Source organism: Podarcis tiliguerta (assembly GCF_965153285.1).
Source record: "Podarcis tiliguerta genome assembly, chromosome: 17".
Classification (NCBI taxonomy): Eukaryota; Metazoa; Chordata; class Lepidosauria; order Squamata; family Lacertidae; genus Podarcis; species Podarcis tiliguerta.
Genome location: NC_139550.1, coordinates 5,975,125 through 6,001,565, shown reverse-complemented (window position 1 = coordinate 6,001,565; position 26,441 = coordinate 5,975,125). Strand labels below are relative to the sequence as shown.

Here is a 26,441-nt window from a genome sequence, read left to right as displayed (position 1 = left end):
GAGCGGAAGGAAGGACAAGCGGGCAGCGCCAGAGCCGAGAACAACGGGCGCCCCTCCCTCCCGGAGATACGGGGGCTCGGGACGGGAGGGGACCGTCACCGTCGACGCCGCCCTCCCCTCCCCCCGCCCAGGTGAGGGAGGCCGCGAGAGCAGGAGGGAAACGGCGGTTGGGGCGCGCGCGCTCCCGCGTGCTGCGCCGTGATTGGGCCATGACATGCGAGGGTCGGCGGGGGGAGCGCGCGAGGGAGGGGCGTGGCAGGCGGCGGCGGGCGCGCAGCCTCGCCATTGGCTGCGGGGCGCGCGGCGGGGGTGGGGCGAGGCGAGGCGTGCTGCGGTTGGGTGGCCGCGGGGTCGCGGGAGGTGTGTGGTGGGGGAGGGGTGGGTTGGTGTTCCTTCGCGAGCACGCGCGCTTGAGGAAGCCCGTTGAGGGCGGTTGGCCGGGAGCGCCCGAGACGGCTGCTTTCCATCCCCTCAGCGCGGCCTGTTTCAGAGGGGGGCGGGGCGGGCTCTTTCGGCGCAGGTGCGCATGCTCCGTGGTGGTCCGAGGGGCGGCGTGATTCCGTGACAGACGTTGGCCGGGCTGTCAACGGAGAGGGAGCGCGAGGTTCCTGCCGCCACGCCCCCTTCCTCCCCTCCCCCCTCCTCCCTGGGCTCCCTCCCGGCGAGGGCGGGGCATGGACTGGTGAGTGGCCTGTGGGGAGGGGCGCCTCCTGCCCTAGACGGGGGGGGGCTGACCCCCGTTCTCTGTCATCGACCCGCTTTGCATAGGCCTAACTCACGGGGGGGGGGGTGAGAGGGGGCTGCACTTGAGAGCCTCCATTGTGTCGCTCTTCTGCCCTTTGGAGGGAGGGGGCTGTGAAACGTTTAGTGTTTGGGTTTTTCTAAAAAAAAATCATGCCTCGCTAATTTAGAAAGGCAGGATGCATGAAATCAAGTGTCTTCTTCGGCGATCCCTTGTAGCCAAGTCAGATTGAACATGGTTTTAACAGTGAGTCTGTAAGGGACTGTGGAGGGCAATTCTGGATCCACACGTCCTTCCATAGGTTTCCAGGTGGGGGTTGATCACTGTGAGGGTTTGCCAATCGGGCCTTCCTCTTAGCACATTTCTCCCTTTCGTTCGGAGTTCAAGTGTCTTCAAAACCCATGACACCTTTGATAAAGGCTGTTCAGGACACAGTCGTCTTTGAACACGTCTCCCCGCCCCCCCCCTTCGCAGAAAAAGCTTGAATTGGGGGCAGGGGAGTTGGCAGGCGTAATTTCAAGTGGGCTCGGGTGCCTTGTAACGTCGTCTTTCTCTTGCAGTTCATAAGGGCATGGCGGGGCTATAAATAGGCCAGCATGGTCCTTGTGAAAACAAGCCTCAGGACCCAATGCTGACATCAGCTTGGAGTGTGTTCTGTGTTTTGGAAAGAGCGGCACTTTACTCTTAACTTTCGTTTGCCCTGCTGAGTAAAAGATACAGGAGCCGTCCCAGATTCCTTTGCATGGAGTAAATAAGTATTGGTGCTGCTGCCTTTGAAAAGAGCCCTCTGTTCTACTGCCATTATCCAAGAACACAGGCATAGTTGCATTCTGTTCTAGAACTGTCCACACATCTATTTCAATTGTGGAAAGACACCAGATGAGACTTCAGGGATTGTCAGGTGTGGACCTATGCTGAGGTACCCAAGAACCAGTTGGTAACTATAAATCTTCAATAGTTTTGTCATGGGGGTATTTTGGATGTAAAGGTCTCCTTTCATCAAGGAATGAAACTATTTCAGAATAATTTCTGCTGTGTTGCCTCTTTTCTCGGACATGTTGTCCATAAACATACTACTACTTGGAAATTCTTTATGCAATTAAGTTCTTATCACTGACTGTCAGTTGCAATTTGCAACATAAAAAGTCACTTGAAAAGGAAGCTGCCTTATCCTAAATTGGACCATTGGTTTATCTAGCTCAAGATTGTATATACGGATTGGCAGCGACTCCTGAGTATTTCAGACACTACCTAGATGTGCTAGGGATCGAACCTAGAACCTTCTTTATATAAAACATATATTCTACCATTGAGCCATGGCTCTTCCCAAGCTACTACTAATTATTTCTTTGCAGGAAATAAAAAGGAAGAGAACATAATAAACCTTTGGAGCAGAACTTGGTAATAGTGTGGACACTCTGAGAAAACTGCACAAATATCCTACAAAGAAAATTCTAAATTTTAATGACTTGTACTTATCATTAAATAGGAACACGAGGAATGACCTCAAAGGCTAGAAAGTATAGAAAACAAATATTCATGTTTTAGCCATGGTGCAGTTCATGGTGTCTTTAGCTGTAGTTTATCTCTCAAAACAATGAGCAGGGAAAAACTATTTTCTAAGCTTTTTTATCAGCTTAGAAAATGTAGCCTTAAGTTAGATGCCGGAAGCCACAACAAACTGTAAAATGTGATTGTGTTTTGCTGTTGTAACATTATGGTGTTCTTTTTTAGGGTGACTTTTACTAAGTTTAAATAAGCATGTTTTACACGCTAAGAGCACAATTGATCTCTGGAACTTATATAACCAGGTTCCCTCCATATGTTTTGCATTACAACTCATAGTAGCCTCCGCTAGCACAGCAGATGGTTAGCTAATGGGGTTGCAGTACAAAATATCTGGAGGGCATCAGGTTGGGGGAAAGCGAATTACAGGAGATGACAGTTGCACATAGCCAAGTAAGAGTCACTAGCTCACAATTCCTTAGTTTTTTAGCACTCTGAATTATAAATTGAAATGCTTGGAGCACTCTTAATCTTAGTAAGAGTCACAATGCATTCCCCTTTGAGAGCTGGACATGATTAAGCAAGACTAGTTCTCTTACTGTTTTTCCCTAAAGCAGGAGAGTTGAATTCAAAACAGATTAAAGGGCCAAATTCCCTACCCAACAGATGTCCAGAGGCCACATCCACCCCTTTTCATCAAAAATAAGTAATTTTGTACCAAACTGTCCACTCCACCTTAATTAGGCACCAAATTTTTACACAACAGGAATGGCTACCATAGTTCTAGCAAGTTACCTGTATAATGTTAACAGTATCTTAAGATAGCAAATGGATACTTTGTAAGAATACTTCATTGTGTCATGGAATAACATCCATGAATGAGTCAGTCCCTTTAACTATTATGAGCATTAGCTTTCAATTCCTAAAGAGAGAATTAATTTGTCAAAAAGGAAACACAATGGGTCTTCAATTCTGCATTAAATCTTATCATACTTGCAGCTGGCACAGCTGTTGCATTATCCAGAGGTTGTTCTTGGAGACTTGGCCACTATTGGAAATGGGATTAGATGGACCTTCTTGCAGAAACATGGAAGCAGCCACTTGTCATTCCACATTATGGTTACTGAGTTCCTAGTACCCAATGGAGGAGCATCCCTCAGTTTGTCACAGTATTTCTTTAATTATTCTTACCACTTTGAACTGAGGAAATAATTGGTTTATTCAGTTTTGATTTCTTTTGACATTTTGTTCAGCCTAGTAAAAATATTGCCCAATTTGGATTTTGAAATCTTATGAAACAACGTATCTGCTTTTTATATTAGATATATAGTTATCAGTAGACTTATTTGTTTGATTCCGTTAGTGCATATGTATTTAACTGAATGATAAAAGTGGTAAATACAGTATTAGTTACTCATGAATAAGGCCTAGTGAATATTTTCTGAATAAGAACAAAAATGAAACTTAATGATTGGCATAAAGGAAATTGGCCATTTTACCAAAAATATTTTTACCAGTTGAAAAAAAGACTTCAAACTGGCAGTTTCAAAAAAGGCAATCGAAAGAGAATTCAGTTGTTGTTCTCTGACTTGATGGCAATTTGCTGAGCACTAAAGCCTTTAAAGCTAAGAACTGGCATATTTTGGAACCAAGTAGATGGAGGGGGAAACTTTTTCAAAGGGGAAGGCGGCAGGCAAAACCCCTTTAAAATTTCAGTTTTCAGCTATGCATATGAATTGTTTATTTTAAAAAATAATTCAAAATATTTTCAAACGAAAAGAAATTATTTGATAAACTGACTCAACAAAGTATAAGCAACAAGCATAGAGTATAAGCAGATCTTGAACGGGTCACATACTTCAGATGCCATAACTAAACCTGTTACCTTTCTTATCAGGGTAAGAGCCTCTTTCTAGAAACAGCTGGAAAGTGGTCTTCCATCTTCATGGCCTTGGTTCCCCTCCCTGGGGGTTCCCAACTACCCAAGTGGCCTTAGTCATTGGTCTTCAATGTTCTCTGACATGCACAAGGGGCATCTGACCACAGGAACTGACCAGGTTCTGGCACGTTTTGTGGAGTAGAAGCCCACAAGGGCAGTAGAGAGTCAAACCTGTTGTGTGCTGTGTTTCCTGGGCAGCCAGTTCTACTTGCCACTGGCAAACTGCAAAACTGCACTCAATTACTCTCTCTCTCTTGGCTAATCCCAGAATTTCTTCAGAGTTGAAGAAATGATTATTAATGAGCAGTGACAAAGCAGGGCCAGATTGTACAGCAAACCATGACATAAGACAGGCTTATGTTGGCTCTGCTGAGTGCTGGATAAGGTAACCTGTTGCAGCCCATGCAACTCAAGCTGCTAGTTGTCCTATGGCCTTGTTATCTATGCAGCTATTGAGTGCTGGGAATTCAAACATTTCTTTTGTGGATGTTTCATCTGTCTGCTTGCTCAGCTGTTAACATTCCTCCCCTTCTTGGTATCCCCCTGTAATTTCTTTTGACTAATTGCATCTGAGTATTTTGTATAGGTATCTTATACTTCTCTCCAGCACAGTCTCTGCAGTCTAACATTAAACAAGCCACATGCTCCTAAACTGATCTCCTGGACTTGCCCAGCTCTTTTGTATTGCAGTCTAAACTTTGGTTTTCATTTCCAAGCAGAATCCCATTGTGTGTCTAAGGCTTGAAGCTGTTGCATTCACATTCCTACAAACTAAGGAAATCATGTGTATTTCAATATGGTGGTGATAAGTTTTAAAAACAAGCCTAGTACAGGAGCTTCAATTATCAAATGTCTACTGTATTGGCCTGAATATAAGCCACCCTTTACCCCCAAATTCTGACCGTGAAAAGTTAAAGTGCAGCTTATATTTGCGACCTTACAGAATGCAGCCAGGAGTGCAGCAAAGTGGCACCCGCCCTGTGCGTAGTCCCCTGTCCTCTCCCCCAAGGCTGGGAAGGGAGAGAATGAGGAAGGGGAAAGGCCGCCAGCTTATATTTGGGCCAGGCTTATATTTGGGCCAATAGAGTATATTTTGTGCCCCATTTGTGTGCTAAAAACCAGACGTTTGGTCCTTGTTTTTACATCATATTCTCTCTCTTTGTAGGATCATGGATTTTCCAGGGCACTTCGAGCAAATCTTTCAGCAGTTGAACTATCAGCGGCTTCATGGTCAGCTGTGTGACTGTGTCATTGTGGTGGGGAACCGGCACTTCAAAGCGCATCGCTCAGTCTTGGCAGCATGCAGCACGCACTTCCGTGCTCTTTTCACCGTAGCAGAAGGAGATCAGACCATGAACATGATCCAGTTGGACAGTGAAGTAGTGACAGCTGAAGCTTTTGCTGCTCTCATTGATATGATGTACACTTCCACACTCATGCTTGGAGAGAGCAATGTCATGGATGTGTTGCTAGCAGCTTCTCACCTCCATTTGAACTCTGTGGTTAAAGCCTGCAAACACTACCTTACTACAAGGACACTACCAATGTCTCCACCAAACGATAGAGTGCAGGAGCAGAATGCACGCATGCAACGGTCTTTCATGCTTCAGCAGCTGGGATTGAGCATAGTGAGCTCTGCATTAACTTCTACCCAAAGCACAGAAGAACAGGCAAATTCTATGAGCTCATCAATCAGAAGTAACATAGAGCAACGGAGTGCTTTTCCGATCAGACGCCTCCATAAACGTAAGCAGACTTCTGAAGAAAGAGCGAGACAACGCATTAGGGCTCCCATAGATGATTCTATCATGTCAGATGTTACTCCAGAGAGTGCACAGACTGTGGTTCATTCACGAGATGAATTTTTTTCCCCAGACTCGCTGAAAATTGTAGACAATTCTAAACCCGATGGTGTAACTGACAACCAGGAAGATAATACTATTATGTTTGACCAGTCTTTTGGTGCCCAAGAAGATGCACAAGTGCCAAGCCAGTCGGACAACAGTGGGGGAAATATTTCTCAAATGTCTATGGCCTCACAGGCAACTCAAGTGGAAACTAGCTTTGATCAGGAAACAGCTTCCCAAAAAAATAACTTTCAGTGTGAGAATCCCGAGGTTGGACTAAATGAAAAAGAACACATGAGGGTAGTGGTGAAATCTGAGCCTTTGAGTTCTCCAGAGCCCCAGGATGAAGTGAGTGATGTGACTTCCCAAGCAGAGGGAAGCGAGTCTGTTGAAGTGGAAGGCGGAGGACCAAGTGCTGAAAAGATAGAACTGAGCCCCGAGAGTAGCGACCGCAGCTTCTCTGACCCACAGTCTAGTACCGATAGGGTGGGAGATATCCATATCATGGAAGTAGCAAATAACCTGGAACACAAATCTACCTTCAGTATTTCAAATTTTCTGAATAAGAGCAGAGCCAGCAGTTTTGGTGCTGGCCCAAATAATGAGGACAACATTCCAAATACAACCAGTGACTGTAGAATGGATAGTGATGCATCTTATTTAATTAGCCAAGAATCTGGGCCTGCTAATGGTCATTCCTCTGCCACTGTCTCTCATGTAGAGAATCCGTTCAACGAGAGTGCAGACTCCCATTTTGTCAGGCCTATGCAGGATGTAATGGGTCTTCCTTGTGTACAGACTTCCGGCTACCGGGCAGCAGAGCAGTTTGGAATGGACTTCCCCAGATCTGGCTTGGGGTTGCATTCTTTATCAAGGGCAGTCATGAACTCCAGAGGCGGTGCCACCACGTTTCCTGGGTATCGCCGCATAGCTCCCAAAATGCCTGTAGTGACCTCTGTTCGGAGCGCTCAGATTCCGGACAATGCTTCGAATTCTCAGCTGATGATGAACGGAGCCACTTCCTCTTTTGAAAACGGGCATTCTTCCCAACCTGGCCCACCGCAGCTGACCAGAGCGTCTGCTGATGTTCTTTCAAAATGTAAGAAAGCCTTATCTGAACATAACGTCTTGGTAGTAGAAGGTGCCCGCAAGTATGCCTGCAAAATCTGCTGCAAGACTTTTCTAACTTTAACAGACTGCAAGAAGCACATCCGTGTGCATACAGGCGAGAAGCCCTATGCCTGTTTAAAGTGTGGCAAGAGGTTTAGTCAGTCAAGCCATTTGTATAAACATTCCAAAACTACTTGCCTACGCTGGCAAAGCAGCAATCTACCCAGCACTTTGCTTTAACTCTCTTCCTCAGTTCCATGATGCCAATACAGATTTTTAATAATCCATGGAACACAAGAGGCGAACATTTGCAGTGTGATTGTGCCACACACATGCAAAAAAAAAAAAAAAAAAAAAGGCTTCTTTTTAATACTTGTACCATACCTACCTCACAGGGGTTTTGTGAGGCCTGAACAACTTCTAAAAAGCGCTTTGAAATTCTCCAGCTCTGACACAAATGTAGTTCTGAGAATGCAGTCTTAACAGACATTTGGGAGTAAGCCCCATTGAAAACTCTGGGATTTGCTCCCAAATAAACATGCTTGGGATTGGACTGCATGTATTATATATGGATACAATCCTTAGTGTCGTTAGTTCTAAGAGTAGGAGAAGGGTTGGAAGAATGAAAGTGTAGCTAGCACATAACTAACTAGCATGTTTCAAAAAGCTGAAGTGGAACCTTTGTAATGGTTTTTTTAAAAAATGATGTGAAAGCATTTATCTGTAAAATAGGTTGCTACATGGAGTGTGTGAACAACGTTACTAAGAGCTCTTTATTGTGAGACTGCATATCTTGAAGAGAAATGACCTTTGCACCTCAAAGTGCTTTTGGAGTGTGTTATAGAATAACATAGTTTTAGGGGTTCTGAATGTAATTTTGGTTGTTTTGCAGTAACATACACTGTGTAATGAAGGTGCTTACCTTGAGTCCAATGCAAGTAACTTTTAGACTGTCAGATATATGTATGTGTGTATATACTTTTGAATACAGCAAAATCTAGGTGTTTCATAGTTTCTCTTTTTGTAAGATCTTGTACTGAAAAGTAAAGTGTGTTTGTGTCATGCTTGGTAGTGTTTCTAATCAATTTGTATTTCATGTGTTAAACTCAACATTACGTCGCAATTGATCCGTCTACTGTTGTTATTTCGAAAGGCATTCTTGTAAGTCCTTTGACAGTGAAAGTTGCCTTTTCAGGTGCTGCTGGTCAAGCTTGTCTGAGTTTATGGTAACATTTTCAAATACTTTTTTTCTTCTTTAATGTACATTTTAATATTAAAAGTCAGTGGTGGCTAGTAACATTTTGATGTGGTAGGGCTAGAGTTTTTAATCTTGCTTTTTTCCTCACAATAGGACTCATACGGTACTTTTTTTTTTTTTTTTTTTAGGAACGCGTGCCATTACACCAAGTGCAGAGTGCCATTGTCTTACCACTGAAAACCATCCATGACTCTCTGCACATCTTTGTAGGGGGCAGAGCTTCTGAGTTTGGTTTCAGCCTTCCCTAGCCCTAAGGCTACCAGAGCCTCAACAAGTAGGAGAGCACTCACACCCTCCTTTTAAGTTCAGGCTGTTGAAAACAGATACAACACATCCATTTGGGGGGAATGCTTTGGAACTGCACGTGGCAGAGGCTATTACACAGAGGGCAGGCTTTTTCCGGGGGGGGGGGGGGGAGAAAGAGGGGAGCCACAGAAATTGGTGTGGGTACTAGCAGGAGGCAGAAGCAGATAGTGGGCTTGAAGCAGCACAATGCAAGCGACTTGATTGACTTCGACCGTGGAATTATGGTTTGAGGGGTGGATGGGAGAGAGAGAGATAAAATGTGTGGGAGGGTACCACCCGATTTAGACCTAACGACAAGAATTACTGTATATGGCAGTTTAAAGACAACTTTGTAAAAGTGTGCTTCCCCACAAGGAATCCATCGTCAGCAACTGTAGGCAATCTGACTATTTCAAGTAAATTACAGTGATTTAAAAAATAAAATAAGTTTTCTCTCTGCGGCAGGCATCCCCAAACCCGGCCCTCCAGATGTTTTTGGGACTACAACTCCCATCATCCCTAGCTAACAGGACCAGTGGTCAGGGATGATGGGAATTGTAGTCCCAAAACATTGGGAGGGCCGAGTTTGGCCATGCCTGCTCTACGGCATCCCCATAATTAATTTTAAAAAATTAAGATGTAGATGCTCTAAGATAGAGCTGAAAGTCTGACAACTTGCTCCTGTTTTAGGCCTTTGCATGATCAAAACTGTCAGATGCATCTATACTGTAATAATGCATTGATTTTCACTGCCAACCTTTTGGCAGCAACAGAACACACCCAGTTCTGCTTCTGAGAGTGGGGAAGTTGTCATTTGGATGGAACTCAAGTTGCATTGAGGCCTCGGGGACCAAAGAAGCTGCTTGGGGTTGGCAGAGGGCTGAATACAGTGTAAAAACTGCCATGGCAGCTGGACATTTAATCAAATATCAATAAGGCAGGATGAGAAACCATCAGTTCTCAGTAATTTGTGGATTGGCTACAGTTGGGGAAGCCTGGAAGTCCTTTTAAAACAGGTCATGGTAACAGCTCTCCCACTGAAGCCTATGACAAAGTAACTTCCAGCAGTAGAGGCCACTATAGGAGGGGGCAGGGGGAGAAGCTCATTATTTTCAGTCTGCTGCTTTCTGTTTGCTTCTGATTGAACAGTTGTAGAAAACATACCAGTACACAGCATCTTAATTACTTTGTATAAGATATAGAGTATTGCTTTACAAAAATAGGTGTGAACTGGAACCTTTTGCTGTAATACACAAAAGTCTGCCACTGTTTTAATGCTTTATTTGAAAGACAGTTTGTCCCATTTAATATCCATTTGGGGCAAAAAGTAAAAAAAATCCTTCAAAACTCTTCCAGTCTTGCTTCTCACAGCTTGAGTTCGCTTGGCATGCTTTCTCCTTTCAGTCCAGCCAGAAGATTGTTGGCAGCCAACACGGACATGGCATTCCTTGTGGCGTAGGTGGCGCTTCCAATATGAGGCAAAATTACTGCTCAAGACACCAGGGGGAGGGGAGGAAGCAATTTAGGAAACAAGCCAGAATAATTTTTATCGACTTGTAATCACTAGTTCATGAATATATCGTTTTATCAGATACTATATCTTGATTCATGAAATCACTTGCTCAAGCCAACCCATTCCCTCTGTATTCTGTTTCCAGGGCCCCTCCTCTGTTAGATTACAGATGATATCTGTCTTTTGCAGGGCATGCCAATCCAATTACAGCCCAAAGATGCCTGCCTTGCGGAAAGGGGCAAGAGTGCAAAATTCAGAGGACGTCCTCTGCATTTTATTTCTTGCTTTACCCATGCACATACTTAGGGGGAGAGAGTATAGAAATGCCACAGGATGTAGCAGGCATAGATTTCCTTTACGAACAACTCCCAATTTAGAAAAGAACGACCCACAAGTTTCTAGCCCTTATGGTTGCAAAGATGTTCTTTTGACACATTTCCACAAGGAAAAACCTCTGCTTGCTATTGAGCCTTGACGGCTCAGTGCAAGTGAGACTTGAGCAGCATCTGTCTGCTTCTGAAAGGCAGCCGTTAATTCCCCAGGAGGAGACTGTGCAGAAATGGCCATGTGCACATTAAGTCTTTAGCAGAGATTCCTGCATTGCAGGGGGTTGGGCTAGATGACCCTTTGGGTCCCTTCCAACTCTACGATTCTATGAAATTAAGTCAGCTTACCACAGTTCTTGAGGGAAAGAAGCGGATTATCAGTAGGCAGAGGTTCTGGGGTTGTAACATCCAAGCCCGCTGCTGCAATGTGGCCATTGACTAAAGCTTCGTAAAGGTCTTTTTGATTGACAACGGTGCCCCTAACAGAGCAAAGGGAGAAAACGTGGGGTGTGAAGGTGTTATTGAGCCTATATTGCACGTTGCAGTCAATAATTCAACAAGACTCTCACGGGGGAAATACGGATTGTGGCTTTTCTTGACAGCTTAATACTGCCGCACTGTTTATGCCTTGCCTGAAGTGGCAAGGGTGCTGCTTTGCTGGACTGCATCCCCCATCACTCTGGTACTCTAGGAAATCGTATGGGGGGGCAGCTCCCCCCAATCGGTGCAAGCAGCAGTGACTTGGAACAGTGCTAAGGATTAAATGACTCCCGGGGTCATTTACTTACTATTCAACGCATTGCACTAAGGGAAGACAGCACAGTGATTCGTGCTAGTGCAATGAGACTTCCCTCCTCCCACTGCACCCTGCACCCAAGCTTCTTGACGGGGGGGGGGGAGAGATTGTTATGTCAGGCAAACAGAAATGCTTGAACTGATGGGACCTTCGCGCTGTGCAGAATACAACCTGCTGATATTGTACATGCTAACTTTCCTATCTTGGCAGGTGTTTGCTGCTTTAGAAATGCAATAGCTATGGAGCTAGGTACCCGGTTATTAGATAGACTGAGCAATATGCAGTGCTCACAGGAGCAATGAATATCCTGTCTATGGGAAGGACTGCAGAATATTAGTTTTGAGTGGTGCAGGCCTGGATAGTGAGAGACCTCAAGAGAGATCCAGCTAGTTAAGTGTTGTGAATATGGAAAGCTTATTTCCACCAGTGCAGCTTCTTAACAAAACCAGGGCAAATGTCTCATAAAGGAAGCACAGCCGCAAGGGAAGATGTGGCGTCTTGTACTGCAATGTATTTATCGTACAGTGAAGAGATTTGGACACGGTAGAGGCCCTTAATTAAAACGGGGTGGGGGAATGATTTGTGCGTTTTAAAACACTCGTGATAGACAAGGGTATGTTGCAAATCTAGGCTCACGCTCCTCCATACTGTCATGTTACTTCAGTCATGCTATGCAGTAGCCCTGGGACTTGGCATTGTCTTGGGGGATGTGCCCCCGATTCCCAGCCTCCTCTCTGGGCCACATCTGGTTTTACCTGCTTGTGTTGATGAACACAGATGTCTTCTTCATCTTGCAAAAGAAGTCCCGATTGCACATCCCCTGAGTGTCGGGTGTCAGAGAACATGTCACAATGACAAAGTCCGACTCTTCCGCTAGCTTGGCAAGGGGCACTGGAGAAAAGAAAGAAAGAGGAAACTCACTGTGGTCTGTTTAAGAGCTTTACCTACTTTCACTAGCTTTTCCTATTGACCAAAACAGCAAGGGTCCTTCTGAATAGAGTCAGGAGAGCAGGGATGATTCAGGCATGCTTGAGTCTGCACAATTATGCTTTTGGCACTCCTTGAACCCTGTTGCGGCATTCATATGAGCCAAGTCAACTGGGAGGAATTGCCCTACTTCTGTTTTCAGAGTGTACTGTTCTCCCCACCACCATGAGGACGATGATGTACAGCGATGTGTGCATATCCAAGTGTTCTGTTCTTTCAAAAGGATCCTGTTTGACTCACTGAACTACGTGGCACTGTGGGCTCTGATTTGCTCTGAACAAAAACCTAACAACCATCCAGTTTGTGCTGTACTTTGCCTGAAGGGATGGATGACTGATCTTCCAAAACACACATGCGCAAGGTGCATGTGGCTGCCATGTTTGTTCCATATTGACTCTCGACTTGCGGTGCTATCCCGGTGCAGCAGTCAGTAGGTCTCATTGTAAACAGCATGTCTCCGGAAGGGAATTGCTGTTCTCTAAGCGAGACTAAGGTTAACTGGTAATGGCTGGGTCCCTGCTTTGGCAATGCTTGCATGACCAAATGACTTAGGAGGTGGGGTGCATAGCCCTGATTCACGAAGGGATGTATGCTCCTCACTTTTAACTATGGTCACTGGGAACAGGAAGAAATAAATCTTAAAATTTTGTCAAGCTGAAACAATCGTTCTCATTTGCAGGAATTGAGTGAATCCTGTTTTCAACCAACGTAACACCAAGTCTTCTCATTTCAGAGATATTTTTCCCCCCTCACTGAAGTGACTTACAAAAAGCCATACTGGATCAGGCCCCTGGTCCATCTAGTCCCAATGTCCTGTTCTCACAGTGGACACCCAGATGCCTGAGAGGAGCCTGCAAGCAGGACCTGAGAATAAGGGCACTTTCTCTGCTACAGTTTCAAGCAACAAGTATTCAGATGCATGCTGCCTTGGACCTATGGAGGCAGTGAATAGCCTCCGTTGCGCCCAGTAGCCACTGATAGGACTTCAACTTCAGTTTTCTACTCCGCATCAAGGGGGGGCATGTAGTATTGAACACACATAAAGAAATTCCACTAATACGTAGACAGAACTCTCACCAAACTCAGCGTTCAGTTCCATAGCAGCTTCAGGTTTGGGCTGATGTCCTGCATACAAAAACCTCTTGACTCCAAACGGCTTCAGACGATGTGCTACAGCCTGCCCTAGAAACAGGAGGCACCAAAGGACATCACATCACTCACTAGGCTAGGATGTTTCATCCTTCAAGACAGAGAAATGGGGCTTCTGAAAATGGGGTTAGCACTTCAAAGGTACATGCAAAATTCACATAATCAGAGGCTTTCTTTAACACTGAACGCCCAAATCAAAACTTAGCACTTGAGCATTCTCAGATAGAGAAGCAGATGAGAAAATTTGGTAAATCGGGGTAGATGCAATCATTTTACCACATCTGCATACCTGATCCATGGTTAAAATCTTACCATTTGGCAGCAGATAACTTTATACAAACTGTGTACAGTGAAACTTCGGTTTTCGAACGTTTGACTTCCGAAACGTTCAAAAATCAAGGGTCAAAGGGCGGTTGACAAAATCCCAGCCATGCTGCAGAGTAAGCTACACTGACCACAATGGGACTTCCTTCTCTGTAAATACACCTAGGGTTGCATTATTACCCAGAGTGTTGAATGAAATCTTTCCAGGTAAGAGGCCACAACTATTCTGAACTCAGTTTCTCCAGTTCCCCAGTTGGTCCATTGGCAGATGAGCCATGAGCAGAGCTTAAGCTCTTGCTGTTCCCTGTGAATTATCTTGCCAACGGGCAGCTCTACGTTGAAAAGACAGCAATGCTGCGCTAAAGGCACTTATGGCACCATATATCTCAGAAGTTGGGTATGTGAGAGAGACATCAAACACTGCACGGCTCCTTTTGGGGTCATGGATATTTATTCAAAGAGACAATCAATAGTAGAAAGTCCACGTTGCGATAAAGTGAACAGTACAAGCTTTAGGACTGATAACCTGAGCCTAATCTCAGATGCTCAGTTCTGCAGAGATTGTGCAGTTAAATGTCTCCACACAGATGAAGCAGATACCTCCTTCAGGGGGGCGACTTGAGGTTTGGACCTGGACGCGCATGTAATGCTTGTTTCTCTCTCGACCTACCTACCGTGCAAAGACGTTTTGATGGTCAAACCAGCTGTGAGCACCATGGTGGAAGGGCAGGCTGAAAATGAATGTAGAACTCAGCTTACCTATTCTTCCTAGCCCTATAATCCCAACGGTGCTGTTGGAAAGTCCATAGCCACACATCCAGAGGGGTTTCCATGTGGTCCAGCCACCACTGCGAAAAGGACACCAAATTACAATGGGAACAGCCCCAGAGCTTAGCAGACAAGCATTAATGTAATGGCAAGAAAAAGCTGCATTGGCTAAACAGGCTCTTAGCTAAAATTCCAGAAATGAGCAGCTGTAGACAATGGCAACCCACAGACACTGTTATCTTGTTCCCTTAGACAAAGGAAGAAATCCTGCTTTAAAAACTTTGATCCACCCTTTATCTTGCAAGGCCCACAATGATTTCAGGCCTAATCCCATTCTCTACTCTCTATCTCCGTATCAGTTGGGTGGACTCCGGAAAATAACAGACAAATATCAAATGGGCACTGGAACCAACATCTGTTTTATAATGTCCAGGGATAGATGCTAAATTCTGCCAGTTGAGTAGCCCACATCTAGCTATCAGAGGTTCAGCAGCGTACACTTAGATACCTTGATCCAGTGTTTCCCAAACTTGGGTCTCCTGCTGTTTTTGGACTACAACTCCCATAGTGCCTAGCTAGCAAGACCAATGGTCAGGGATGATGGGAACTGTAGTCTGAAAACAGCTGGAGACCCAAGTTTGGGGAACACTGCCATGCTAGATTTGCACCACCCTGTCGCCACAATATAACTAAAGCATTTATTCAACTGTAACTAGGATTATTATATACTCTTTAAGAATGCTTAAAAGGAAAGCCACACTTCACGCACACCCTCTCATTCATCCGTACAACAACCCTGTAATGTAGGTCACTATTATTACTCCTCATATTGCAGGGTGAAGCTGAGAGTTCAGGATGTTGCATGTGGCTATGATGAGTTCGTGGCAAAAAGCAAGATTTGGACTGGGGTTTTTCCGCTTCACAGTTCAGCCTCGGGGACCTGGTTCAGACTGTAGTTGTAGTGCAACTGAACTCTGCTGCAAGTGTCAGCTTGCATAGCTGAATGGAAATAAAACCAGATGCCAAAGACAAAATAGCTTGAAGCCCAAAGTTCAGGGGACTCTGTCACCTTCTGGCAACTAGTTTTCAATGTGCATGGATTTTTAAATCATTTGTGTGTGTGTACAAGGAGCTCCTCCTTAGCACAGTCCAGCAATACAGTGGTACCTCAGGTTAATTACTTAATTCGTTCTGAAACTGTTCTTAACCTGAAGCACCACTTTAGCTAATGGGGCCTCCTGCTGCTGTCGTGCCACCGGAGCACGATTTCTGGTCACATCCTGAAGCAAAGTTCTTAACCTGAAGCACAATTTCTGGGTTAGCGGAGTCTGTAACCTGAAGTGTATGTAACCTGAAGCGTATGTAACCCGAGGTACCACTGTAGTTGTATAAGTGCATCCACAGTTTCTGTGAAGCAAGTAGAGGATCTTCTTTGCATGCAAAAGGTAAGTGGCATTTCCAGGTTGGGTGCCCAAGAAGCCCACCTAAAACCCTGGAGAACACAACACTCAACTAGACAGACTAACCATCTGACTTTGATTAAGGCACCTTCCTACTTTCCTGTGAGCCACAGTTGCCTTTTTTAATATGCTGAATGAGGCTAAAAGACAAAATAGGACACGACCACCCCCTCCAAGCAGTCCATGCAGTGTGGCATGGAAGTCCCATAAATACCACTTCGGACACTCACTTCTTCACTTCCTCCACAGATTCTGGCAGCCTGCGGGACGTTGCTAGGAGCAAAGCTACTGTGAGTTCAGCCGTGGCATCTGTCAGGATGTCTGGCGTGTATCCCACACGGATCCCACTAGAATTTGAAAGAAGCAGTCAGATCTTCTGTGTTTTGAGCCACAAGGCACTTACTGACTAGTTTTGTGGTACTCATCATTTCTAAAACACGGGTAGCCTGAACATCAATTGTTTGGTCCATAGGCCAGTTGGGCAATGGCCTGCATTTAAACCCCAGCTGCTAATTTTCCTGGGGAAAAGGTGCTCTGGGAAGAAGCGATTTTCAACAGAGAAGCCTCTGGGGAACAGCAAGGGTGGGTTATATAGGGCTGGAGTGATTATTAGCCCTTCCACAACAACTCTCTTTTCTTTTCTCCCTGTCAGGATAAGATGTAGTTTGCCTCTAAGAATCACCTTTAAAAAGATGTGAGTCTTACCGCTTTTTTATTTCCTCAATGGCAAGATGGTCATATCCCACGGACAACGTACTGATTACTTTCAGGGATGGTCCTGAAAAAGATGAAGACCACGGGCTCAGAACAAAGGTCATTAAGTGGAAGGCAACTGGTGTTGAAGTAACCGGGCATGAGAAGGGGTTAATTTCATTTAATGTGCATAAATCACCTCAAGGATGAGCTAATAATGGGTGCATGGTCAGTCAAGCCATTTGCTATGGTAGCGGCCCAGTGCCACAACTATATCTATGATTAATGCCCATCAGTCTGTTAGTTTGCAATTAGTCTGCGAGTCGTCAGTCTGTTGGTGTTACTTGTCCAGTGTTACATTTTGAATTGCTGGAGTTCATTTGGAGCAATAGAAATATTTTGTACTTGTATGTATCTGTATATGTCTGTATCTACATTCAGAACTGTTTTAGTGAGCCTTATCTTCTGCAACAGTAAACTATTTGGACCTTAAGATTCTTCCATGTGGTGACTGGTACTGGGAGCAACTTGCACTGCGTGGATATCTCACCTGAGATTCCCAACAACTAGTTGGCAGAGAAAAGCAGTGAAGTGCTCACCTCAAACACCAAAGCTCCTACCAGCTTCAGAAAGCATTAAAAGCTAAAGAAGTTGGCAGCAACGGACTTGTCAAGGCTTTTGTCTGGTTACTAATAAACAGAGAGAAATGAAGAAGGTGATTTTTTGATGAGGTTTCACAAAGTCCTGCTTGAAAAGAAACAAAATAATAAAAGAATGTCAGCTATCAATGGAAACCTAGCTTTTGAGCCATTGAAAAGCTGTGAGCTCCAAGTTGTTTGAGTACCAAGGCTTTTGAGAACCAAGATACCACTGTATTTTGTTGATCTATTGCACAGATAAAAATGGGATTTAACAGCACATTTGGCTCGTGGAACTTTCCCCCCAGATACATACTGTTTGGCCAGATAATCCAATGCAAACCTTCACCAAAAGGAGATAAGAAAAAGAATGAGGCTGGGGTTGATGCCAGTCCCATGAATTTATTCCAGTTCCACCTCTTGAAAAGAATTAGGCACCAACTTTATACAGATGCAAGGCTTTGGTCTGCATTCATACCAGTATCTGGGGAGCAGCCACTAACTTTGTTTCTACAGCCCACTCTGACACCATTCCGTTGAGCTCCCACCCGAGGTCTCACCTGCAGCATCCAGGACTTCCTTGTCAATCCGGTCAGACAAGAGGCACAGGAGCCCATCCTTGCCAGCCACCCCCGCCAGCAACTCCGACTGTGGGATTGGTTCATCTGAATCCCATTGCTGGACGCTGCAGCATCAGAGGAAGCAAGAAAGGCAGAATCACACAGAGCAGGTCACGAGGCGCTAGATAGAGCAGCCTTTCTCAACCTGTGGGTCCTCAGATGTTGTTGAACTACATCTCCCATCACCCCTAGCTAGCAAGGCCAGAGCTCAGGGATGATGGGAGTTGTAGTCCAACAACATCTGGGGACCCACAGCTTGAGAACCGCTGCGCTAGAGGCTGGACAGCTTTCGTCACTTTAGATCTTCAGTTTTAATTGGCAAGGACAAACTTTAGTAGGATTGGGCACCGGTTGCTTAACCTGGAAGCTGCTCTATTGCAGGAGTGTTGTGTATTGTAATAGGGGACGAATGAAGATACTAAATTATATCACTCATGCTGAGGAAAAAAGGTAAAGGGACCCCTGACCATTAGGTCCAGTCGTGGCCGACTCTGGGGTTGCGGCGCTCATCTCGCTTTATTGGCCGAGGAAGCCGGCGTACAGCTTCTGGGTCATGTGGCCAGCATGACTAAGCCGCTTCTGGAGAACCAGAGCAGCACATGGAAACACTGTTTACCTTCCTGCCAGAGCGGTACCTATTTATCTACTTGCACTTTGATGTGCTTTCAAACTGCTAGGTTGGCAGGAGCTGGGAGTGAGCAACGGGAGCTCACCCCGTCACAGGGATTCGAACAGCCAACCTTCTGATTGGCCTAGGCTCTGTGGTTTAACCCACAGTGCCACCCACGACTGTTCATGCTGAGAAAGGTTGCTATAATTCAATAGGAAACTATCCCTCACTCCCATTAACATTTCAAAAAGGCCAAGGCTGTGGAAATGGGTGTTTGCATTTTGAACCAAATAAAACAACACCTCTCTCTTGGGCAGGGAAGGGCCGGTGGAACTCCTCGCTCCAAGATAAATGCAGCCCCGATGTGCTGCTTAGCATCCCCTCCAGCCAGTGCAGCATCTTAATATAGTGATTTCCCCCTATGCATCCCTTTCATAACTCTATTTTTATAAATCATTTGTCCATCCGTAGTTCAAATTTTTACTACAGGTTTTCTGTCAATCCTACCAATCTTTACAATAGCTTTTCAACTAAATTATAAACTTCCCCCATTCTTTATTATAGAGGTTCTCTTCCTGGTTTCTAATTCTGCCTGTAAGCTTTGCCATCTCGACGTCGTTCATCAGTTTTGCCTGCCCCTCTTCTTGGGTGGGAGCTGTAGACCCTCAGGATCATCTAGTCCAACCCCCTGCAAAACACAGTCAGGGGGGGCAGCCAAAGCAGCATGTCTCTATGAGTGCTAGATTTTTGTATAAGCTAAGTAAAATCCCTTATTTTGGCTGCTGATCCCTTATTTTCGAGGCTTCTGGTCCCTTATTTTCAAATCTGTAAATTGACAGCTATGCATTGGGCATGCTGGCTAGGACGCATGCAACCTCTGAAGGGCTGCAAGTTTCTTATCCCTGCTCTAATGCTACAGACAGGCCTGCTTTGCAAGCCGCCCACCCACCATTTTATTTTTGCAGGCCGCCTTTCCACAGCTCAAACCACGCTCGAGGCGGCTTACAATATGGGGGGGGGGGGATACATAGGCACAACGTAACAAAGGTCGTCCATAACAATACAAAAAAGAGACAGCAGCAAGCAAAAAGCCTCAAACACACACACACACACACGATTTCCCAAAGGTGCACACGCAAGAGAAGGAAAGAGAGGGGTTCACACGCGCGTGAACAGGGCAGGCAGAGTCCGGGGAGCAGCCGGGCGACCTTCCCAAGGAGAGAAGGGGGGTGTTTCTCCCTTGCACCCCCAGCCCGTCTCCCCGCCAGCCCACTTACTCTCCGGCCCGGCTCAAGGCCGCCAGCCCCTCCGGGGGGATCCTCCGCGTCACGAAGACCTTCATGAGTCTCTGCACGGCCGCCGCTCTCATCCGCCGCGTTGCAAAGGCGACTCCGGGCGAAGCGGCTCCGTCCCCGCCCCGTAACCCTTGGCCCGGGCGGCGTCCGGCGGAGAGCGGCTTGTTCGGCAGCGCCCCCTGGTGCCCATCCGTGGCCACGTCCGAAGCGCGCAGACGGCTCGCCTCGCCCAGATGTTGATGCGTGCTCTTTTAAAACAAAAATCCTTGTCACTGTGTGAATTTTGCGGGCGAATGGGGCTGAGGCTAAACAAAATAACATTGGTGGGGTTCTTTTCCAAAGGGCAAAGTCCTTTTGTCTGTTTATTTCCTAGCTGTCGCGCTTTTTTCTGGGGGTACGCAGACCCCTAAACATTTTGTGGATCTTTGTACTTTGGTTCATTTACTGTATTTTTCCCAGACTGAACTATGAAATGGTGATTTTCTTGAGTCAAAATGAGAGTAGCCCTAAACATTCTTTTAGGGGGGAAAAACACTGGTAGAAAACAGGGCCGGATTTAGGTTTGATGAGGTCCTAAACTACTGAAGGTAATGGGGCCCTTTATATGTCCAGCTGTCCTTTGTCAACAACAAATTGTCACTGTTTTTTGTGTTGAATATATGCTATATATGGTAATTTATGGACCTAGTAGGTATCTAGATATGTATTTCATCAAAGTAATTGCTGAACTGAAATACAATTAAGAAATATATTAATAGTGAAATAATTATTAAGCTCTAACTAAAAATGATTTTTTTTCACAACAAACTTAATAATGCAAACACATTGGCATTTGGCAATAACAAAAGTTCCTTAGAAACACAATTTACAACATAGGAGCCTACGCAACACAAAACACTGTTGCTATATGTAGGTTTTGTTTTATGTATTTAATTTTATTTGTTTTTTATCTTCTATTTTGGAAATGTACATCCAGTTTTTTCCCTAAAAATTTTTTGGGGGCCCCCAAGAGAGTGGAGCCCTAAGCTATAGCTTGTTAGCTTATACGTAAATCCGGCACTGGTTGACAGTGGCATATTGGGAATGGCACTTCCAATTCCTTCATACCTGTAAGGTTATTTATTGGCTGGGTTGTCCCATCTACTCTGGGTGGCCTCCAACATATAAAAACATAATAAAGCATTAAACATTTTAAAATCTTCCCTATTCAGGACTATCTTCAGATACCTTCTAAAGGTTGGTGGTGGAGCTGGTTCTCTGTCCATCTGGATGGAGAACCTTCTGGAAAGAGGCAGCGGTAAGAGTATTTTCAACTAGGACCTTGGAGCCTGGGGTTCAAAACTCCACTCAGCTATGAAGTTCCCTGGGTGACCTTAGGGCAGTCGCTGTCTCTCAGCCTAACCTACCTCACAGGGGTGTTGTGAAGATAACATGAACAGAGTGGAAAACATGTCGATCTGGAACATCCTCCTCTGAACACTGGGTTGTATGATAAAAGGATTTAAACACACACACACACACAGCCTCACTCGCTCCTGAGCCTTTAACAGCAGCCTTAGGAGGGAGTGGGGATGTTGCCAGCATTATCTGACCCATGCTTTCTAGCTGAAATATCTCCCTTGCAAGTACCGTATTTTTTGCTCTGTAAGACTCACTTTTTCCCTCCTAAAAAGTAAGGGGAAATGTGTGTGCGTCTTATGGAGCGAATGCAGGCTGCGCAGCTATCCCAGAAGCCAGAACAGCAAGAGGGATTGCTGCTTTCACTGTGCAGCGATCCCTCTTGCTGTTCTGGCTTCTGAGATTCAGAATATTTTTTTTCTTGTCTTCCTCCTCCAAAAACTAGGTGCGTCTTGTGGTCTGGTGCGTCTTATAGAGCGAAAAATACAGTAATCTTTTATTGAGATCACGCTGCCTACGAAAAGCTGGAAACAGTTCCTGCTGCTTTCAAGGTGCCTTCTTCTAGTAAGAAACTAGCTGAAGCTTTGAGGCACTAAAACAGGGAAGCAACATAAGGACATTTTAGATTTAGAACACTCTCCCCTGAACACTTTAAAAAGAACACATGAGGAGTCATCGGTGTTTTAGTGTGCGTTGCTCCCAATAAACCCACGCTTGTTTTAATATACAAATTTTTGCAAGACTTACAAAAATGTACAGTAATTTTGAGTGGAGTCATGGGCCCGGTTATAGCCAGAGGTAGCTGGACCCAGAGATTGTTTTAGGGTAGCATGACTAGTTTGGCAGCACTGGCTTCTGGCGCTGCAGAGGGCACAGTGACAATGATCTAGGGGGCAAGGGGCACCGAATTTTAGCGCCACACAGGGTGCTCCTGAAATTTGAGAGCCCCAAATCCTCCCCTGCTGCTCCCCCCCTTACCTGTTAGCCCACCCCAATGGCAAATTATCGTAGCAGAGCACAATCTACAATCGTGTGATTTTAAGAATAGCTGTGTTGCCATTTGCAAACCGGTTTGAGAAGTGCAAATTAGGTGGTGTTTCCCATTAAAATGCAAACCAAATAAAATTTCTGCCCCTTCCCTAGCAGAATGCCCCCATTTACCTGCACACAGAGAGGCCAATATCCTTCTGCTGATGTTACTAAAAGGGCAAGGATGCTGTGACCTGCACACTGAAATAAGATGACAAGGAAGATTATAATGTAAATAAACACTTTGCTTCCATTGAAGGAAATGCTAAGTGACGGGAAGTAAATCAGCTCTGCGATATTGTGGCTTCTAAATCCTCACCCCTTTTACCTTTTCTCTCCTGTTTCTCTTCCTGCCTGGTTGGATATATATGGTGCCTACACAGCTGTGATGAGAAACGGGGAATGGGCATTGATAGGATTCAGAAGCGATACATAAATCATATTAGAACAAAGCTGCTGCTGTTTATGCAAATAACCACAGACAGGATCCAATTGGCGGAGGAATGCTGAGCAAGCCGGAAAGTGACTAATAAATGCTATTAAACATGGGTAAATCTGACGTTTCCTCAGTGATGAATAAAAAAACAAAACAAAGCACCATCGAGTGAAAAATATGCAGAGGGAATACATTGAAACGGAGCCCTTCCAGGGCTGTGCCAGGAATTATGTAGATGCGAAACTTTTGCCTTTGAAGAACAAATGACATATACAATTAAAGAAAATAGCATAGATGAATACTGAGGTGGTTTCCCCCTCCCCCCTTTCAGGAGGCTTTTGATCACTAAAAAATTTGTGGACGAAAAAAGAGGAGGACCTACATCAATAGGAGACGGGAGATACAGAGGTCATTTCCTGCATGATTACGTATGCTCAGTCTATGGACAAATATTTAGTCCGATACCATACCTCATAGGGCAGAAGGTGGGAAACCCAGAACTCTCCCATGTTGTTGGGACTCCAGCACCCATCATCCTCAGCCAACATGGCCAATGGTCAGGGATGATGGGAATTGTAGTTCAACAATGCCTGGAAAGCCACAGGATTCCTGTTCCAGGTCTATGCTGACTGGCAATGGCTCTGCAGAAGGAACAGGCGATACAGTGGATGCTCAGGTTGCGAATGTGATCCGTGCGGGATGCACGTTCAAAATCCGCAGCACCCGCAACCCTCAGCAGCACGGGTTGCGATTCGGTGCTTCTGCACATGCGCAAAGTGCGATTTAGCGCTTCTGCGCATGCGCAACCGCCGAAACCCAGAAGTAACCCATTCCGGTACTTCCGGGTTTAGGAGGTCCGCAACCCGAAAAAACGCAACCTGAAGCTTCTGTAACCCAAGGTATGACTGTACAGTGGTATCTTGGGTTACATATGCCTCAGGTTACATACGCTTCAGGTTACAGAGTCCGCTAACCCAGAAATAGTGCTTCAGGTTAAGAACTTTGCTTCAAGATGAGAACAGAAATCGAGCTCTGGCGGCCCAGCAGCAGCGGGAGGCCCCATTAGCTAAAGTGGTGCTTCAGGTTAAGAACAGTTTCAGGTTAAGAACGGACCTCCGGAACGAATTAAGTACTTAACCCGAGGTACCACTGTATCTGGTTTTCAACTTTGTGATTTATCACCAGCTAAACATCACGGTATACCAATCTATCACAATGTCTGAAATAAGGATGTAACTAAGTTGTGGCATCAGCTGGCTTAACGGTTTCCCCTGCATCGTGATCTTTGCATCACACACACACACACACACACACACACACACACACACACCATGATTCACAATATATTGCCATGTCAAAAATTACAAAACCGATGGCACAATATAGACTTCAAACTGGTTTGATGTGATACATCACCCAGCCCTACTCTGCAGGATTTCAGGCAGGATTTACTTCCAGCGCTGCCTGGATATGTTAACTTGGTGTCTTCTACGTTAGCGAAGCCGGCAACCCTATTTAAGATTCATATGGATTCTGAATAAGAGCGAGCATGGAGCAGCTCTCTTGGAGGCATGTGCGCATGTGTGTGTGGTGCATGAACACATATGCATACATATTTCATAAAGGGAATAAGTATTCAGATTGGTGTGGCCGAAGGTTTGGTCTGCACAAACATTCAGCAACTAGTTTTCGCAAGTTATTTTCGCTCGGTGTGTTGCGAAGCATCCCTGGAGAATATTCAAATATAGCTCGGCTAGCCATGACTGGTCAGAGTCTCCCTGTGGCAGATTGCTGCTCAGTGGTTTCGCTGCGCCGCTAAGTGATTTTTGCTGGAAACAAATTTATAGTAGCATATCTGTTTCCTCAGAAATCTCAGGCAGGCAACTTGCAAATCCCAATGTCACGCATATTTGCCCCGCTAAGAATGAATTGCATGAGGAATGTTTGCAGAAAGGGGGATGCAAATAGAGCTTCGGGTCTGTCATAGAGTCAGCGCGGTGTAGCAGGGGGCTAGAATGTGGGACTTTATTAGAGTTTTTTCAGAGGCCAAAGTAGGCTTTATTTCACCCGGGTCAAAGACCCAGTTTGGCTGTCCCCTATGTGTGTTGGCGTACACACACACACACACACACAGGCTGGGAGCCTCAATGGTGCCCCTCTGGAAGCTTCACCCAGGGAATAATAATAATAATAATAATAATAATAATAATAATAATAATTTATTTATACCCTGCCCACCTGGCTGGGTTTCCTCAGCCACTCTGGGCGGCTCCCAAAGGAATATTAATAATGATAATAAAAAAGCAACAAAATGTCAAACATTAAAAACTTCCCTAAACAGGGCTGCCTTCAGATGTCTTCTAAAAGTCAGATAGTTGTTTATTTCCTTGACATCTGATGGGAGGGCGTTCCTAGCTAGCCCCGCCCCCTCCAGCTACAGCTCTGGTTGGGTATATACAAATTGCAGAAAAGCGCAGAAAACAATAGTCTGGTAAAAACACAAAAGCAATGGCCAACCAGATGCCTTTGGGAAGCCTGAGAGCAGAATCTGAGCACAGCTGCACTCTCCCCTCCTGTGTTTTCCAGAAACTGGTGTTCAGAAGCATATTGTCTCCAAACATGCTGGCGGAGAATTGCCATCATTGCTATCTATCCTTATAGTCTTATCCTTCATGAATTTGTCTAATCCTCTTTTAAAGCTGTAATGGTTCTAGGGGTTGCTCGTGCGTAAGTTGCCGTTACTCCTGGCTAGGTTGCCTGGTTGAACCCTTTCTGTCTGGACAGCCTCAAGTTCTGTGGCTGCCTCACTCGCTGGCAGAATAAGTCAGTGGGCGTTTCTTGAACCTCTTCCAGCATAGAAGCTGTTTGACGCCCAGTCTCCTCCTACTCTGCCTGCACGGAAGTCTTCTGCGCAAAGAGGGTGTGGGCAGCGGAGTACTCATGCCCTCTCCGCTGGTCTCCGGCGAAGAGTCCTGGAGCCACCTCTCCGATTCCCCCATCTGCCCTCCTTCTCCACTGGTGTTACGCTGATTTCCTTCCCTAGCGGATGGGCTGCCTCTCTCCTTACTGGGACCCTCTCCGGCATCCCTCTGGAGCCTCCTCTCCGCCTCCAGCTCCGATGGCAGTTCCCTGACAAAAGCCATACAAGGTTTTGGGCATCACTGCATCCCGTGACAATGACGTACATAATTAACTATGTGTTGCTTTCTTTTACCTGTCCTGAATTTTTCAATATTCAGAATAATAATAATAATAATAATAATAATAATAATAATAATAATATATTATTTATACACTGTCCCCATCTGGCTGGGTTTCCCCAGCCACTCTGGGCGGCCTCCAACAAATATTAATAATACAATAAAACATCAGATATTAAAAACTTCCGGATAACCACAAGTTCTGCTCTTACCCAATTGCTCATCTACAGCAGCAATGACTCTCCAGGGTTCCAGACATGAGTCCCGATGGGAGTGGGGAGCAGAGATATATGCCACCTTGAACTCCTTGAAAGAAGGACAGGATAAAAATGAACAACAAATAAAAAATAAACAGAGTAAATAAGCATTGAGAAACCTTAGTCATAATCCAAGGAACAACTATGCTCACAAACCCCCAAATTCATTGCACACTTAACTCAGTGCTATCTGGTCTTCCTGTCCACACAAAATGTGGCAAAGCTATTTTGCAGTTGTTTTTTAAAAATAGCCTA

General features: G+C 45.3%; 2 protein-coding genes across 16 annotated transcripts; one reads left to right on the top strand and one right to left on the bottom strand.

The window, feature by feature from the left end:
• The first annotated feature begins 1 nt into the window (after position 1).
• ZBTB5 (zinc finger and BTB domain containing 5) lies at positions 2-12,969 on the top strand. Of its 15 annotated transcripts, none has more exons than XM_083419921.1 (3): positions 2-131; positions 5,353-7,133; positions 8,531-12,969. In XM_083419921.1, coding segments are annotated over exons 2-3 (1,779 nt in total). In that variant the 5' UTR covers positions 2-131; positions 5,353-5,356; the 3' UTR covers positions 8,533-12,969. The 15 variants fall into 15 exon arrangements, with proteins under 15 accessions (XP_083276047.1, XP_083276042.1, XP_083276046.1 ...); XM_083419920.1 differs by lacking the exon at positions 2-131 and adding an exon at positions 367-682; XM_083419925.1 differs by lacking the exons at positions 2-131; positions 8,531-12,969 and adding exons at positions 368-682; positions 1,303-1,679 and having other exon boundaries at positions 5,353-8,267.
• GRHPR (glyoxylate and hydroxypyruvate reductase) lies at positions 9,952-26,168 on the bottom strand. Its single transcript, XM_083420365.1, has 11 exons — positions 26,142-26,168; positions 22,426-22,494; positions 19,849-20,114; positions 17,902-18,026; positions 16,716-16,788; positions 16,241-16,357; positions 14,542-14,630; positions 13,387-13,491; positions 12,078-12,213; positions 10,875-11,005; positions 9,952-10,174 (listed from the first exon to the last, which is right to left on the bottom strand). Exons 1-11 carry the CDS (start codon positions 26,151-26,153, stop codon positions 10,053-10,055), a joined length of 1,245 nt encoding a protein of 414 aa, XP_083276491.1. The 5' UTR covers positions 26,154-26,168; the 3' UTR covers positions 9,952-10,052.
• Positions 26,169-26,441: the final 273 nt, after the last annotated feature.

Excerpts from the sequence above, each read along its gene's own strand:
- GRHPR (XM_083420365.1), bottom strand. Across the intron at positions 16,789-17,901 it reads GGAAGTCCTGGATGCTGCAG|GACCATCCCTGAAAGTAATC; the intron begins GTGAGACCTCGG and ends CATCTTTTTCAG. Across the intron at positions 11,006-12,077 it reads GTGTTCATCAACACAAGCAG|GGGCACCGTTGTCAATCAAA; the intron begins GTAAAACCAGAT and ends TTGCTCTGTTAG.
- ZBTB5 (XM_083419922.1), top strand. The coding sequence starts at position 3,365 with ATGGTTACTGAGTTCCTAGTACCCAATGGAGGAGCATCCCTCAGTTTG. Across the intron at positions 3,418-5,352 it reads GCATCCCTCAGTTTGTCACA|GATCATGGATTTTCCAGGGC; the intron begins GTATTTCTTTAA and ends CTCTCTTTGTAG.